Below are 15,476 nucleotides of genomic sequence, written 5' to 3'. Positions count from 1 at the left end.
CATGGCTAAGGTTGTGTGCCAAGTAACAAATATGCACTTCTGCTGTAAGACACGGCACCCAAAAGGAAGGGTATCCGAAGAGGGGAAACCTTATGGCGCACCCATTCAGGGGACGATTTCAGGACTGCCTCTCTTATACGATGTATCCGTAGCCGGTGTGTCTTTTCTTAGACCTTGACTCTCTAGACGATGCAGAGGCAGGGGCAACAATGGTAGTCTTGTGACTCTTGTCTGTCCTCGCGGCTTCCATCTAGACATCGATGGCCTTTGCGAGTGTTCCTGGACCTTACTTACTCGGTCTGACACGGCTAACTGTACCGACAGGACGTTCTGTTCAGTGGCAGGCTGGCAGCGAGAGAAGGAACTTGGGAAGAGGAAAGAAAAAACAACTTGGTGGTCCACTTTTCCAGAAAGCCTCTGAAACAAGCCGCTCTCAAGACCAAGGCTACGTTAAGCCAAGTAGGGCAGGGATCTGGTGGGGTTGCTCACGGGGCTACCTAGCCGTGCTGGACTGCTAGTTTGGTCAACCGGCCGGCTACGAATACCTTACTGCGTAAACAACCGACGCCCTACCCATTTTTTCCCCATCATCCCACCAATACTGCAAACTTCTGACTTGGCGCTACCAGCCTTGATCTCCGAACAGCCAATCTGTTATTACGACATGCATCCAATTGCGCACTTCGAAATGGGAAGATGCAGGAGCTGGTACCTGTGCGTCTCGGTCTTGTCACACCAAGGAAGCACCGGTGGAGGCCCGCAACCACCTTGCAGTAGAATATCTCCATGGCTCCGAGACTGAGGGCTTGATCCAATCTTAGAGACCGCATCAAGGACACATCCAGGAAACGCTCCCACACCACTACACAAGGAGTTACCGAATTCCCCGTCGATCGGGTCCGCGTCTCATCCGTATCGTCGTTGCCCACTGTCTTTGCGCTCTTCGTCCGGTCTTCTGACACTGAACCAGGCGCCAGATCACTGCACAACATCGTCACATTCGACTAAAACAGCCAGAACGAGCGACTCGCCGCCCACTTTACGCCTGCCTGAAGCAACCCGACCCGATCTATTCGGTTATACTTGTCCCTCTGCGACAAACCGTGTCGGGGATGTGGTCTGGCACACCGCGGGAGAGTGGGGGTTGATGCACGGCGGAAGCCAACGAGAACCAGGGCATTGCACGACGCAGCATTCTCCCGAAGGAGCGGCGTGGCGGCGTAGCTTTGGGGCTGATGCGAGATGCGAGCAAACAATGAGAACAAACCGCGATCGGTCTCAATTGCTGTCCGAACCACTGCATGATATCGTCATCTGGAGTCACACAGATCCCCCGCCCGCCATGTCGTTGTCAACTTATCTCGCCCGTATTCCGCTAAAGATGTTTTCCTCTGCCAAGACAGTCCATGCTAGATGTCGTTCTGTACACATCGTATCGGTTTTACTACGGTAACCTTTTCGTGTTTGCTTACTGTTTAAGTGAGCGAACTTCGGATCATCGCCACCTGAATTGCTGGCCGCATGTGGCGATGCTATCGACGCGAAATTTCAACCGCAATAGAGAATACGTCCTGTGTCTTACGGGTCTCCGAGGTTTCTTTTTATCTCTTGTTTCTCTTTCTTGCTTTTCTGCCTACCTAGTCTACCGTCAGACTCAGCTCCGAGGTTTCAGTGCCCACGAATCCCGGGGAAATTTAAAGGAACGTACCTAGGTTAGCTACACAACGAAACCTGCCGCCGTCAATCGTTCTTTGTAAGTCGAATGCGCGCTGCTGGGCTGCCAAAATATCGACATTGAGCCGCAGAGAGCGAAAAGGTCTCGCTGCTTAACTCCAGCCGCCAGGTCGGTTTCTAGTGTGACACTGCTCGGAATCTGACCGGCGACAATAAGTGTTTGCCATAATCTCTCTGCTGGTGTGCACCCCTGGCAATGCGCGTAGACACGATACGCCAGAGTCCTCTCGCCATAGGCTCTTGGGATGACGGCGTTTCAGTCGGGTAAAATCTCTGAATTTTGCATGATCGATGAACATGGGATAAGTCACCTCCTCGGTCCTCGCCCGCGCGGGCCTTGACTCAGACGACACAGCGAAAGAAGAAACGCCCCAGCCTCAGTCGGTCGGTCTGCGAATACATATCGCCGTTTGTCACGGCCATGCCGCCGTCGTCATTGGATCGCATTCTGAGACGAGTGCGGTGATAGACTCTAGAGATCTGAACAAGTCCATTCTATCAACGCAACACTGGCGAACAGGTCGTCTGCCCACCCATCCTTCTTGCCGCCTTATCACGACCGATCCCTGGTTCCAAACGTGCTCACCATCGAGAAAACATGGAAGTTTCATGCCATCGTCACAACGAAGCATGCGAGCTGTGGTGTGCGTAATATGTTGCGAATCATCAAGTGCAGAGTCGTATGAGTCTCCTGTCTCGAATTGTGGCCTAGTAAATCGCTGCCTCCCTTTGCAGGCTCTCGCTCTGTATCCCTGAGAGTGAGCATACCATCAGCTTGCCATGCCTCAGCTTTGAGGTCTCCTAACCGCCATCTATCATCTACTACTCAAAGACTGAACAAGCTATCTCAAGCTCTCATGCTAGGTTCCCGGGAAACCGCTAGAGGGACCAAGCAGGCCCGTAGGTCCCTGCAATTTTTGTACGAGCACGCGACACAATGTCATTGACAGCATGCTTGTACGGTTGGTTATCTAGTACGCATTTCAGTAACTCACGCGGTACAGAATACTGCCCTATTCAAAGCCTCCAGCAAGGTTATCATGATCCACTGAATGGGCCCCAGTGCCCGCCGTTGGCCTCAATGATCTACGGCCGTTTCCTGGTGTTTCTGATGGTCATCAATTGCTCAAATGGCCCGTTTATTCGCCGTGATGCCAGCGCATAACCAAAACATATCGCCCTGACAGGAAGCGCATCACGTCTGCTACAGGTACTTTGTCTGAAGTTGTGAACAACCCAAACCGTCCGATTTCGACAAACGTTCTTCCGTCAGTCGCCGTTGGACCTCACCTTCAGATCTCACTGTGACTGCTTCTGTACTACCTGCCAGCTCCTGGAGTCCCGAGTCAGAAGTCCTCCGTCTCAAAGGGCTTATACAGATGCGTCTACAGCCAATCACTCTGGAAAGTCAAGATGTCTTGCTCACGCTGCCACGGGCCTGCCGCACCATTACGAGAACGTCGGATAAGCAACTCAAGAGACGATTGATTGGAGACGAAGGCGACAGAAGAAAAAGAACGGTGAGGTCCACATTGGCGACAACCCTATGCCATGTTCCCAGTCGTACCTCCACACATTGGCAAGGATCTGAAACGCAGCTGATGGCTATTTTGCATCCTGTTGACTCGCACAAAAAAATCTACTGACATATCCATGCCCAATGGGCTGGACTGACATGGCCAATCCAATCTACATGCCGCAGTCGTCATTAAATTCCCAGCTCATCCTCGTCGTTGAAACCGCAGTCATTAAGGGTGGCCTGCACGCCCAAGTCCGCCAAAACCTTGCGAGACCATGTCTCGCTGCTCCGGATAGCCCGCCGGCACCCGTCCCGTTTCATGGCTCCTGCAACATGGCTTCCCAATCGGGACTTGCCCAGAACTCGTGGCCAGTTCTCTGGGCCCATGCCAAGCTCGTCAAGTCCGTCAATTCCATCGATTCCAGCGCCCGAGTCTCTCTTGCGGCTGCCATGATCCTCGCTCTTTGCTCTCTTCCTTTTCCCCGCCAGTCGCCGGCCCACTTGGTCACCAATTGACTCACCCGTCGGTCCGGGGCTTGCTGTTATTAGAGGTCCGGTTTTGTCGGCTCCTTCCGTCGTCGGATCCGGCTCCGATCGATCCGCGAGAACCCGGACGTCGTCTTTGCCATTGCTATGTCTTCCGCTTCGGCGCCTAGGTAGAGCTCCTCGAGTGAAGTGTTCTTGCCTTCTTGCCAATGGGCTGGTTGCAATCCATTCGCTGATGCCTTCTTCCCACCGAAACCCTGAAAAGTTGCCATTGGCTACGACCATGCCGTCTTTCTCGGCCAGGTCTTCCTTCAACGTCTCTGCAAATACCAGATCGCGTAAGTCGTCCGTCTTTTGGGCCAGAACAAAGGCACCATTGCTTCTCAAGCATGCAAAACCTGGCTCATCAAGCGTATCGATGAGTTCGCAGAGTTTGGCAAAGTACGAGTTGGATGGCTGGCCGGTGGCTCTGCCACAACAGTGAGCAATCGAGCAGGTGATGTCGACCGTGGTATCGAGAAGCTGGCTGTCGTTGTTGCCCGTGTTTGAGGCTCTTCCCATGCTCAGAGCGTGTCCGAAGCCGTCGATCGCCGCCTTCAGTCTGACCCGCGTGGCATCATGCGCCGCTTTGGGGGATGATGATAGGAACAATGCCAGTAAAAGGGGATATGCGGCTTCCTTACTACCGACGCGACTTCTCACCAGTCGCAGTGCTTGATGAAGGATGTGAACTACTACCCTCTGGGTTCGACTTCTGTGACTCGCACTGATACTGGGTGCAGTACTTCCAAAGTCCTGCGAAATCATAGCCATGGCTGACAATGCACCAAGTACACTCATCAAAGTGAGCTTGGCAGATTTTGATTCCGTCGTGAGCCCCGAGGAACGCCTTTGACGTCTTGGGTAGGCGTTCATACACAGTATTGCAAGTCCGGTGGATGCAAACTCGGTTGCAGAAGGGCGTGCTCTATTTTCGAGTACTGCGGAAGCTGCTATACTCCATAAACCCCCAAAGCCTCTCCCTGAGACCATGTCGACGGGGAACCGTTTATGAAGCAACAATAATGGAAATATTTCGAGCAAGTGAGATTCCACAATCGGATCGTCTGCAAGGTCTAACAAATAGGCTGGTAGCTGGCTTTGCCTGTTCACTTTGGATGTCTCTCTTGGTTCTGGGGGTTCGCTGTAGAGGAAGCAAAGCAACGCGTCCGTGAGGTCTGCTGTTTCATGGAGGAATTCCATAGCCTTGCAATGGTCGATCAAGATGCGAACAAATGAGACATCTAGCAGACCTTCCCCAATGACTCCTTTCAGAAGATGGACAGCATGTGCCCGAAGAAGTGTGCGCAGATGACTCCAGCCATTGTCGGTGCCTCCAAGGGTCTGTAGCTCATCGTATACTCGTAAAGAATAGGCCATCCGCTTGATTGAGGAAACCGGGCCGTTATTCGCGGTCTGGGACTTCTCCCAGTTCTCAATCTCCGTCGCGCACTGAGGCACTCTGTTGAGACACATCGATAACAACGACTTCTTGCCGATGGTAGGATGGTTGAGTATTGTCGAGCGTAGCAGAGTGTCCAGGTCATGTAGTATACCCTCGTAAAGCTGATACCTCCCCGGCGATAATGTGCCTCTGAGGCGCGTTAACTTGGACATGGAACTATCCAGAGGCCCACGCCTCGCAGTCTTGGGGCGCATACAACTGCTTTCTGTCTCCAGGCACTCTGCTAGACCCATACTCGGTGATGTTGTGATATGGCGTCTGACTTTGCGAAGAATTGGTGTTGAGACGCTAGGCATTCCTGAAGAAGAAGGTTTCGGTCTCTGACGAAGATGGCTCTTGGATGGGATGGTAGGCTTTGATGACATGTTGTTGTCGTCTTCCAAGAAGTCAGCCAACTTCCTGGAATATGTACGGCGCGGGCGCTGTCGCTGCGTCCTGGAAGGGTTCGAATCGTCCACCAGTTTCGGGTTTTTGGCCGTTTGGCGATCCAGCGCATTGTTGAGGGCTTTATCCCCAGGTTCACTCTGTTGTCCGCAAGCAGCTTTCTCAGCTATCACGATCTTCCGCAGTAAAGCAATCCGCGACTGAAGAGGACGTAAGAGTCTTCGACATCTCGAAGAAGTCCAAGATAGACCTGAGTGACTGGGAGGTCGGGCACCATCTCTTTCTGCCCGGTTCTCGCCTCTCCGAGTCTCGTCGCTAGCCCTCGCCATCTCTCTTCACCAGTCCCCCCACTTGCGCCAAGCCCAATACTCTGTAGTCGATAGTGGTGGTTTTGAAATATTGGACAAGAGATGTTATGGCGTATAAGATATTGTTGATTTATGTTGTTGGTGGACAGCGAATCGACTCTGCTGCGTTGCTTGACCAGTGTCGATGTCAATTGGTGACGGAGACTACCTTACCCAAGACTGAAGCCACTCAATGAGTAGTATAAGAGGAAGCCGAGTGGTAAGCAAATGCTTGAAAGCTCAATAATGTGAGTGCGAAGTAAAGATAGCCACGGAGTCAAGCAAAATTGAATAAGTGTGCAGTGTGCTGAAGTCGGGGACTCAGCTTAAGGCATACTGAGCAGGGTGGTGAGTGAAGCCGGGATGGGATATTTCCCATCACAAAGAATGTTTACAAACTCCCTAATCGGGTATGGTGTGTACATTGACAAGGGTATCTAAGTGTAGTCGCCAAAAGGGATAAAATTGCGTAGTGCAGCGCTAATAGAATGGTCACGTGTCTGACCCACCCCAGCTTGAGAAACCTGGAGCCCCAGAGTGCCTTACGTAAAAACGGCTGAAGGGAAGCATCTTGTAATTCTGGTCGTCCCCACCATGCCCGGTGAAGGTAATCATAGAAACTGAGATCTCGACATATATCTTCAAAAGTGTGTAGTAATCAATACAGATAGATGCTGTGAGTATGTTACACTTGGATAAGCATTATAGAGTATATGGCTCTTGACAGGGATAGGAGGCGCAGAAAGATCCGTACCTCACCTTACTATTTGGTGGTGACTTTTAGTGAGGACCGGGACCTCGCTACGGGAGGCTCTGTCAGGGCTCGTTACCTTCCGGGGCAGCTTAGGGAGAACCGACGACGACTGACAGAGCTCCCCCAAGCGGAGTGGGCCCGAAAAAACCGACAGCTCCAGCTTTGCCGGGCCGGTGCATTGCCGTCAATTGATGAATGACAACGCGACTTTTTTTCTGCCGTGAATTTTTTTCCCCGATCGTTCCCAAAAGGCACTCTACCCTCTCACCTTTCCTCTACCACCCCCCTTTCGATCCGCAACTGGCCATTGAGTTGGAACCCTCATATTCTCTCTCTCAGGCCGATTATTCCCTTCTGCCACCCGTCACTTCGGAGCTGCGCATCCATATTCCACAGACCGCTACTTACACCGTTCTACCCTATATTAATTGCGTATCTGCATTGATTTGTGCGATTGCTCAATTCTTCCCAACCCTCTCCGCTTCGAAGCTTCGATTACATATCTATCCCCTCCCAGGATTCTCTTCTCCGTCAAGACTATATCGGGAATCAAAACTCCAGTTCCCCGTTGGTTTTTCGCTTAAATCGAGTACCAATGTCCCCATCCGACCAACCCAAAGGCAAAGGTACAAAATACCCACGAGCAAAACCAATATACGCATTGCAACACTGGAACAGTTCCAAGCTAAACGTTGAGTCTTTTCAGAAAATGCCGAGAAGGAGCTAGCGCCCCCCGTTGAGGCGGAGACCGAACTCCAGGCTGAGGGCGAGATCGAGCAGGGCCTAGACGGTGAGTAATGCAAGCTTCCATGGAATTGGGATATCTAATGCTGATGCATAATAGCCTTGGTCACCCTTACGATCAAGCTTCCCAAAGAGCCCCGTCAGATGCAAATCACGGTTAGCTGTGCTTAGTCCACTCGCGAATACGTCCACTGACCAGTTCTATGCAGGTGTCCCCACAAGAGCAGGTTCACGAAGTTCGACAGTCCATCATCGACCTCCCTGTGGCGTTCCAGTACACTTGCTTCCACCTCGAGCACCACGGCCAACGTATCAATGACTTCCTCCCGATATCCGAGATCGAAGGCCTGGTCGAGAGCCCTGAGGTCACATTGGTTGAAGACCCATACACCGAGAAGGAGGCCCGTATACACCTCGTGAGAATCAGAGAGCTTATTGGTGCCGCCGGAGACCGCACCGACGCCGTCCAGGGTATTCTTCCCGGTCTTTCTCTGCTTGACAGTGTCCTGCCGCCATCCGAAGAACAGACCAACGGAGAGCAGACAGAGGCTGCCAAGGAGACAAAGGAGGACTATAGCTTTGGGACCCCGGTTCCCATTTCGACTTTGCTGCCTCCTGTCGAGGAGGAAGAGGCGCCCAAGACGGTCAAGACCATAACTCTTTCACCGTGGAATCCGCCTCCTCCCCACCTGAAGCAAAAGGGACACCTTTTGTACCTGCTTGCTACTACTAACGAGGGTGAGCAACATCAGATCACAGCCCACGTCGGGGGTTTCTTCATCAACAAGTCTTCCAATGCCAAGTTCGATCCTTTCCCTCGCCCAGCACCCAAGGCCGCTTCCAACCACTCCCTTCTCGGGCTCCTCGACGACATTTCGCCGTCCTTCTCGGCGTCTTTCCTCAAGCTACAGGAGTTCAACAACCGCAAGGACCCTCTGGCGACCTTCCAAATCACCAACGCGATACCCTCTGCGCCATGGATCGTGCCGTCAGCCAACTCTCCCCTCTCCGCTCACACCCCTGACTGGACACGTTCCCAGGAGACGTATCTCATTGCGGGCGCCGACAACACCGACACGCTGAGGGACTGGAACGAGGAGTTCCAATCCGCAAGAGAGCTTCCCAGTGAAACCGTGCAGGACCGAGTCTTCCGTGAGCGTCTCATGTCTAAGCTCTTCGCCGACTACAACGACGCGGCTACTCGCGGTGCTGTGCTCGTCGCCCGTGGCGAGATCCCTCCGCTGAACCCCACGGAATGCAAAGATGCCCAGATTTTCGTTTACAACAACATCTTCTTCTCTTTTGGTGCTGATGGCGTGAAGACCTTCACTTCCGAGGGAGGCGATGAGGCAGCTCGTGTTGCTACTGGCAAGGACGTTGCGGGAGTCAGACTAGTGAACCAGCTTGACATTGATGGTCTCTTTACTCCTGCCACGGTCGTTATTGACTACCTCGGCAAGCGCATTGTTGGTCAAAGCATTGTCCCGGGTATCTTCAAGCAGAGGGAGCCTGGTGAAAACCAGATCGACTATGGTGCCGTGGATGGCAAGGAGAACGTTGCCGCGGACGAGCGATTTGCTGACGTTTTCTCCAAGCTGTCTCAGGCTATCAAGGTCAAGAAGCACGCTGTCTGGGACAAGGATGGCAAGCGGTTCGATCTTGAGGCCAGTGTGGAAACCAAGGGCTTGCTGGGAACCGACGGACGCAAATATGTCCTCGACCTGTACCGTGTGACGCCTCTGGATATTGACTGGCTCGAGGAGGAGGGCGATGTCGAGTACCCCCACCGTATGGCCGTCCTTCGCCCGGAGCTGATTGACTCGTATGGGAGGAAGAAGATGAAGGCTTGGGTTGACGAGGAGCTGGCACGCCGTGGGCAGAATACCAAGGGCGCGACTGACGAAACCCCGGCCGAGCCCAAGAAGAGCAAGGATGCCTCTGCGAAGGAAGAAGACAGTGATGACAGTGACGAAAGTGACGACAGCGAGGAGAGTGAGAGTGAGAGCGACAGTGAAAGCGAGAGCGACAAAGAGTCGGATGCCAACAAGAAGGAGATCAAGGCGGAGAAGTCCAAGACAAAGGAGGCAGAGGCACCGAAGGAGTCGAAGGATTCGAAAGATCACATCGACCTCTCCAAGTTCGCATTCTCGCTCAACCCCGACGTCTTCAGCGGCCAGGTCCCCCAGACCGATGCTGAGAAGGAGGAGATGAAGAAGGACGAGGAGGATGTTCGCCTTGCATCTAAGTACCTTCGCGACCAGGTCATTCCTGACCTCGTCCGTGAGCTCACCGATTGCGACATCAGCTTCCCCATGGATGGCCAGTCCCTGGGTCGTCTCTTGCACAAGAGAGGTATCAACATCAGGTACACTGGAAAGGTGGCACAGCTCGCCTCCGAGCCTCGCCTGCAGTGCCTGAAGGATATTTGCGTCCAGGACATGGTCGCCCGTTCCTTCAAGCATGTCGCCTCAAACTACCTCAGACACTTGCCGGCTCCTTTCTCATCAGCCTGCATCTCTCACCTTCTCAACTGCCTCTTGGGTTACAAGCTGAGCCCTAAACCGGCAGCCGAGTCCGACGCTTTCCTGAAGTCGCTGTACTCTGATGCTGATCTGTCCTTTGAGAAGGTCACCCCGGAGTCTCTCCGCGAAAGCATTTCCCAGGAGACGTTGAAGAGATTCCGGTACAAGCTCGATTCCGACTTCTACACCAACCTTAAGCCTCTGCAGGTGCTTCGTGAGATCTCTCTCAAGCTGGGTTTCCAGCTGCAAGCAAAGGAGTACAACTTCACAGACAAGCCGGTTGAGCAGGCTCCTGCGACCAACGGTACCCCTGCGACCAATGGACAGACAAACGGCGAGGGAAACAAGAAGAAGAAGAACAAGAAGGCGGCGACGAAGGAGGCGACTCCAGCAGCCCCGGCTCCTCCTCCCAACACCACATTCACAGCAGACGATATCGTCAACGTTGTGCCTATCGTGAAGCACTCATGTCCTCGCAGCACTCTTGCAGAGGAGGCCTTGGAGGCTGGTCGCATCTCCATCATGCAGAACCAGCGCAAGCTTGGCCAGGAGCTCCTTCTCGAGTCCTTGTCTCTGCATGAACAGATTTACGGCATCCTTCACCCCGAAGTCGCCCGCGTCTACAACACCCTGTCTATGCTGTACTACCAGCTGGATGAGAAAGAAGCGGCCGTCGAGCTCGCCAAGAAGGCCATCGTCGTCTCCGAGAGGACTGTTGGTGTCGACTCTGCCGAGACCCTGCTCAACTACCTCAACCTGAGCTTGTTCCTCCACCAAGCTGGCGACAGCAACGGTGCGCTCATCTACGCCAAGCACGCGCTGAAGCTGTGGAAGATCATCTATGGCGCCGACCACCCCGACTCCATCACAACCATCAACAACGGCGCCGTTATGCTCCAGCACCTCAAGGCGTACCACGAGTCCCGTCTGTGGTTCGAAGAGTCCCTCCGCATCTGCGAGAGCGTCTTCGGCAAGAACTCTATCAACGCCGCCACTCTCCTTTTCCAGCTTGCCCAGGCTCTGGCCCTTGACCAAGACTCTAAGGGAGCCGTCAGCCGCATGCGCGAGTCCTACAACATCTTCCTTGGCGAGCTCGGACCCGAGGATAAGAACACCAAGGAGGCCGAGAGCTGGCTCGAGCAGCTGACGCAGAACGCCGTGTCCATTGCCAAGCACCAGAAGGACGCGCAGGCCCGTCGTTTGCGCGCAGGCATCCGCTTCACACCCAAGGGTGCGCCCTACCAGGCTTCCGCTACTGCCCCCAGCGTGTCCGCTGGACCTAGCAGCAGCTCGCCGTTGGGTAACCCCTCAGGCATGGACTCGCGCAGTATCGATGAGCTGATCAAGTTCATCGAGGGTACTGACCAAAGCAAGCCTTCCAAGGGAAGACCTAGCCGAGGCAACCCTAAGAGGAGGGGCAAGTCTTCGAAGTAAAGTCTCCAAGCTTCAAACTATGAATGATCGGGCCAGCGGTTTCTCTTTGGCTGTAACGGACCAGGCACTCGCGTTTGAATCTTTGAATCTTTGAATATTTGAATCTTTGAATGTTTGAATGGATGGCGATGGCGCCTAGGCAGGCATCTGTACTTGTAAACATTCGGACGGGAGTAGGAAAAGCATTGGTCGGTGCATCTGTGGATACTACGACGTATATAAATATATATAAGTATCACGTAGGAATGGTGGCATGAGCGGGTGGAGCCCTTCAGAATTAAACTATCTTCACTCTCACGTATGCTCTTGATTTGCACATTCACTGTAGCACATCAGGTTGAGGAGGAGGCGTTGGCTTTATTGTCCTGCCAAAAGCGGCTCATCATTGCCTCAAGAGTGGCCGTTCATGGCGCTAGCTACTGACAATCCCCGGCCAACAGGTGCGTGATATGACCCAATACTTTGGAACCCCCTAGATTGAATGTCAGTCAAGTAAACAAGTGTGTAGGATTGCGTTGAAAAATACTCACTTTGCTAAATCGAAACCTTGGTCTTCTTCAATTTCGGGTGGGTTCGACGGCTCACTCGGCGCCTCCCGTGATGATTCCTTGTGTTGTGACCTTGTAGGGCTAAGATTTGGTGACTTCGCAGGAGGTGGACTGCTACTTTGCGGTATGCCGCCCAAAGACGGCTTAGATGGACTCATGTCGAAATGAGCAGCAGGCTTCAAAGGGGTGCTGCCGATATCTGCATATTTCCAGAAGGGCGCTGGTGAACTGGTCGGCATGTGCTGGCTGGGCCGCTGTGCGGTGCTTGGCGGCGCCAGTCGGGGATGAACACGGTGAGGGGCCGGCGTAACGAAAGACGCGCCCTCGTCTGGTAGGTAGGATGAGGTGAGTGTGGGTGATTGATCGTGGTAGCTGGTGGAGGGAAAGCTGTTGGATGCAGATGTACCGCCCTTTCGCGGCCTCGGTAGAGGGCTGCCATCAATGGTCATCGCAGTGCTCGGAGGGGCAAGGCGGCGTGTGCTGCGATCTGGAGTCGATTGCACGGCGGCTAATGAGGAGCTCGGAGGTGATCCTGTTACGGATACCTTCCTCTTCCGCGCCGACGCCGGCTCTCTGGCATTCACGTCCCTCGGTCCATGTGTAATGTAGTTGAGCTGGTTGTTGGGTGATGATGGCGCGGAAGAGCCTCTGTGGCCGCCTCTCCCGCCCTTATATGCGCTTCGGGTCATCTCTTCCCGGGCCTCTGGGACAATCTGCCATTTCATGCCCTTCCCAGGCTCGTCTGTCGACCTGGCAACCTTGTCAAAGGCCTTATTCAACGACAAATTGTGGCGAATCGAATTCTTTGAACCATTAGTAAGAGTGAGTTAAGAGGGGGATCTGGTAGCATTGAGCCTTACTTGCCAACCAGCAGCCTGCTGGTGTTTATAATATGCATAGTTGTTCATGATGAAGTTGTAGATACCATTGAGATTCAGCTTCCTTTCGGGCGTATTGATGATTGCCTGGGTGATCATTTGCGCATAGCTGTACTGAGGCTTGATGTGTTTGTTCTCGTCAAGGCTGAGATCAATGTCGTTGGTGGGGTTCATTAGCAGAGTGCCTGAGCTTGAGTAGTGTGGTGACTTGTGTTGCGACGGCGTAGGCTTGCCGCGGATGGCAGAAGGAGGGGTTCCGGGCCGCTTGTAGTCTGCCGGAGCCGGCGCAATCGGTTGGCGAAATTGGGAGCCACGAGAACTTCTAATGGTCGAGCCTAGGGCTGACGATGGCTCATCCGGCAGATCCATTCTCGGTTGAGGACTCGTCATCTGTTGACGCGATAATCCAGCCCTCTTGAGGTAGAGAGGATCGATGTGTAAGGGGCTGATTTCGGTTGGAAGAACGAAGATCATCTCCGTGCCACCGGCTTCTAAAACCTCACCACCCTCTAGACGCCTCAGACTCTTTTGCTTCATGGGGACATTGTTAACCTTGACACCATTTCTTCCCTTGACCTCAAGGAACCAGATTTCTTCCTTGGAGCTGAAGTAAATACGGGCGTGCTGTCGAGAGATCATCTTGCTCGGGCCGAGATCGATGTGAATGAAGTCTTCGTCGTCCTCGGTGACGCCCTCGGATGGGCGTCCAATATTGACGATCAGTTTTGTGATGTAGAAAGTCCAGTCCTGGGCCGCGATCTTGGCGTAGGCCTGAACACCGCTGCCATTGGCTTCGTGTATCGAGTTCGCATGATCCTTGCTGGCTTGGGGCGCGCCCTCCTTGGGAATTTGAAAGTGCTGAACTACTTGCGCGAGCAGCTGATCATCGTCGCTAACAGGCTGAGCCGACTGGTCGGCAGTGAGGTTGGATTCGTCATCGTCGGCGGGCTCGGTAGGCGGAGGGTCATCGACCTGGTCGAAGCGACGTTTCGTCAGTCATCGATAATCAAAGGGCCGGAGTGTCAGAGTGAGGGATGAATCAAATTACCTTCTTTCTGCGCTTTGCTGGCCGAGTTGGGGAGCTGTCTTCTAATCTTGCGGGGGAGGTATCGCGGCGAGTGTCGCGACGAGTGCGCTGAGAGCGCTTTGCTGAGGCGGGCATGGTGGAGGAGCCTCGAGCATGCGGCACCTCTGTGCGAAAAGGGCCAGAACAGGACGGAAGGCGGAGCGCGGGAAGGTATAAACAATGGCGGGCGGTTGATTGAAGTAGTTGGTCTCAGACGTGTAAGGAATGAAGGAACGGGAAAGTCGTGTCTCGTCAAGTCGTGAAGGGTGAAGGGCTGGATGGGCTGGTTCTCAAGTCCGGTGCAGGCAAGTGCCACAAAGAGGTATGGTGTCTATATAATTTCTGCGACAATGTGAGACGGGGGTAAGGTGACTGTAGTAAAAATTTGGCGCTCCTATGTGGAAGGAGAAATGGTAGTAGACGTCGCGAGGTTGGTAAAGGTGGGCGGGCGGTGGTGTTGAGCCGCGCTTGCGACACGCTCTCGGGATGTATGGTAGAACAAGGCAACTAGGAACGTTGCTTGTAGAGAAGCGACTGCTATTGTTGTGATGTCCGTTCCAGTGACGCCACTGAAGGTAGGAGAGTGGTAGGTCTTCCGTACTGGAAGGTATAAGATAATGAAAGGAAGATAACCCGAGTGGTGGGAGCTGAAGTTGTGTGAAAGCCACAGTTGGATGTGCAAGGGTTTGAGAAGGTGTCGGTCGCGAAATTCTGGTAAACGCGTCGCTTTTTTGGGAGAAGGGGGAGGCGTTAATTGGTAACACTGCACTGTACGGGGCCTATGGTAGAGCACCTCAGTTGAATGGAAGGGGGGGTGAGAGGGGGGGGCATAAGGAGGGGGGCGCGGCCCCAGCCCGTCTCCTAGCACGTACTCCGTAAGGTAGGTAGGTATCTTTGCTGATCGGCCCGTGCTCTTTGCTCCACAGCGCACCTCTTTCCCCCCCATCTGCCCTCCCATTTTCCATGTTTTCAGGTTATCCTGCTGGTCGGGCTACCACTTCACGCGTACAGTGTCATTGAAGTTCACTGAACAGTACGACGCACCGAGAATCTGGCTGCCCTGAGCTCAGGTGAACCTTCCCAAGCATTTTCTTTGAGCCCTCCACTGTCCCCTTCAGCTCTCACACACCTCATTTTCAGCAACCTACCTACGAACTGGATTCCATCCCGTACGCAGGTCAGGGACCTTCATGTGCCCAGAGCCACCTCCATCTGACGTAATGACCTCCACTTACATAAGGTATTAAAGTCAATACGGAGTACGGATACCTCCAAAGGTCCAATTAACAATAAACCGTCCGCCCTGCCATGTCCTAAAGCCAAAGCTCTGAACACCAGTCGATATTGGGGGGTTTTGGACCAGCCCAACTGCTTCTACCTACCCCTTGCTAATATGTCTGAATGGGCCTTGGCCGGTCCAACACCATACTAAGGCGCCTCATTCCTTGCCTTGGTGCAGCGGCGCATCTCGCTCGCCGAGGTTGACTCAAACTCGGCCTGATGACTTGTGTATGACCTCGAAATGGGAACCCCGATTGGCCCCCACTCAAGGGGGA

The 15,476-nt window shown here is 53.6% G+C and overlaps 3 protein-coding genes across 3 annotated transcripts; 1 reads left to right on the top strand and 2 right to left on the bottom strand.

Moving 5' to 3' along the window:
* Window positions 1-3,235: 3,235 nt before the first annotated feature.
* On the bottom strand, window positions 3,236-6,310 carry BDP81DRAFT_419656 (uncharacterized protein). The gene has a single exon (XM_060589791.1). It carries the CDS (start codon window positions 5,954-5,956, stop codon window positions 3,443-3,445), a length of 2,514 nt encoding a protein of 837 aa, XP_060448874.1. The 5' UTR covers window positions 5,957-6,310; the 3' UTR covers window positions 3,236-3,442.
* Window positions 6,311-7,323: 1,013 nt separating this feature from the next.
* BDP81DRAFT_446611 (clustered mitochondria-domain-containing protein) lies at window positions 7,324-11,428 on the top strand (the record flags this gene model as incomplete). Its single annotated transcript, XM_060592085.1, has 4 exons — window positions 7,324-7,354; window positions 7,435-7,518; window positions 7,573-7,628; window positions 7,682-11,428. The coding sequence occupies 4 exons, from the start codon at window positions 7,324-7,326 to the stop codon at window positions 11,426-11,428; spliced, it is 3,918 nt and encodes a 1,305-aa protein (XP_060448873.1).
* Window positions 11,429-11,818: 390 nt separating this feature from the next.
* Window positions 11,819-14,016, bottom strand: BDP81DRAFT_311823 (fork head domain-containing protein; the record flags this gene model as incomplete). Its single annotated transcript, XM_060583753.1, has 4 exons — window positions 11,819-11,900; window positions 11,959-12,779; window positions 12,837-13,826; window positions 13,903-14,016. 4 exons carry the CDS (start codon window positions 14,014-14,016, stop codon window positions 11,819-11,821), a joined length of 2,007 nt encoding a protein of 668 aa, XP_060448872.1.
* Window positions 14,017-15,476: the final 1,460 nt, after the last annotated feature.

Source organism: Colletotrichum phormii, assembly GCF_030913505.1.
Source record: "Colletotrichum phormii strain CBS 102054 chromosome Unknown BDP81scaffold_4, whole genome shotgun sequence".
Classification (NCBI taxonomy): domain Eukaryota; kingdom Fungi; phylum Ascomycota; class Sordariomycetes; order Glomerellales; family Glomerellaceae; genus Colletotrichum; species Colletotrichum phormii.
The sequence above is the reverse complement of the archived record's forward strand: the minus strand, read 5'-3'. Positions and strand labels throughout refer to the sequence as shown.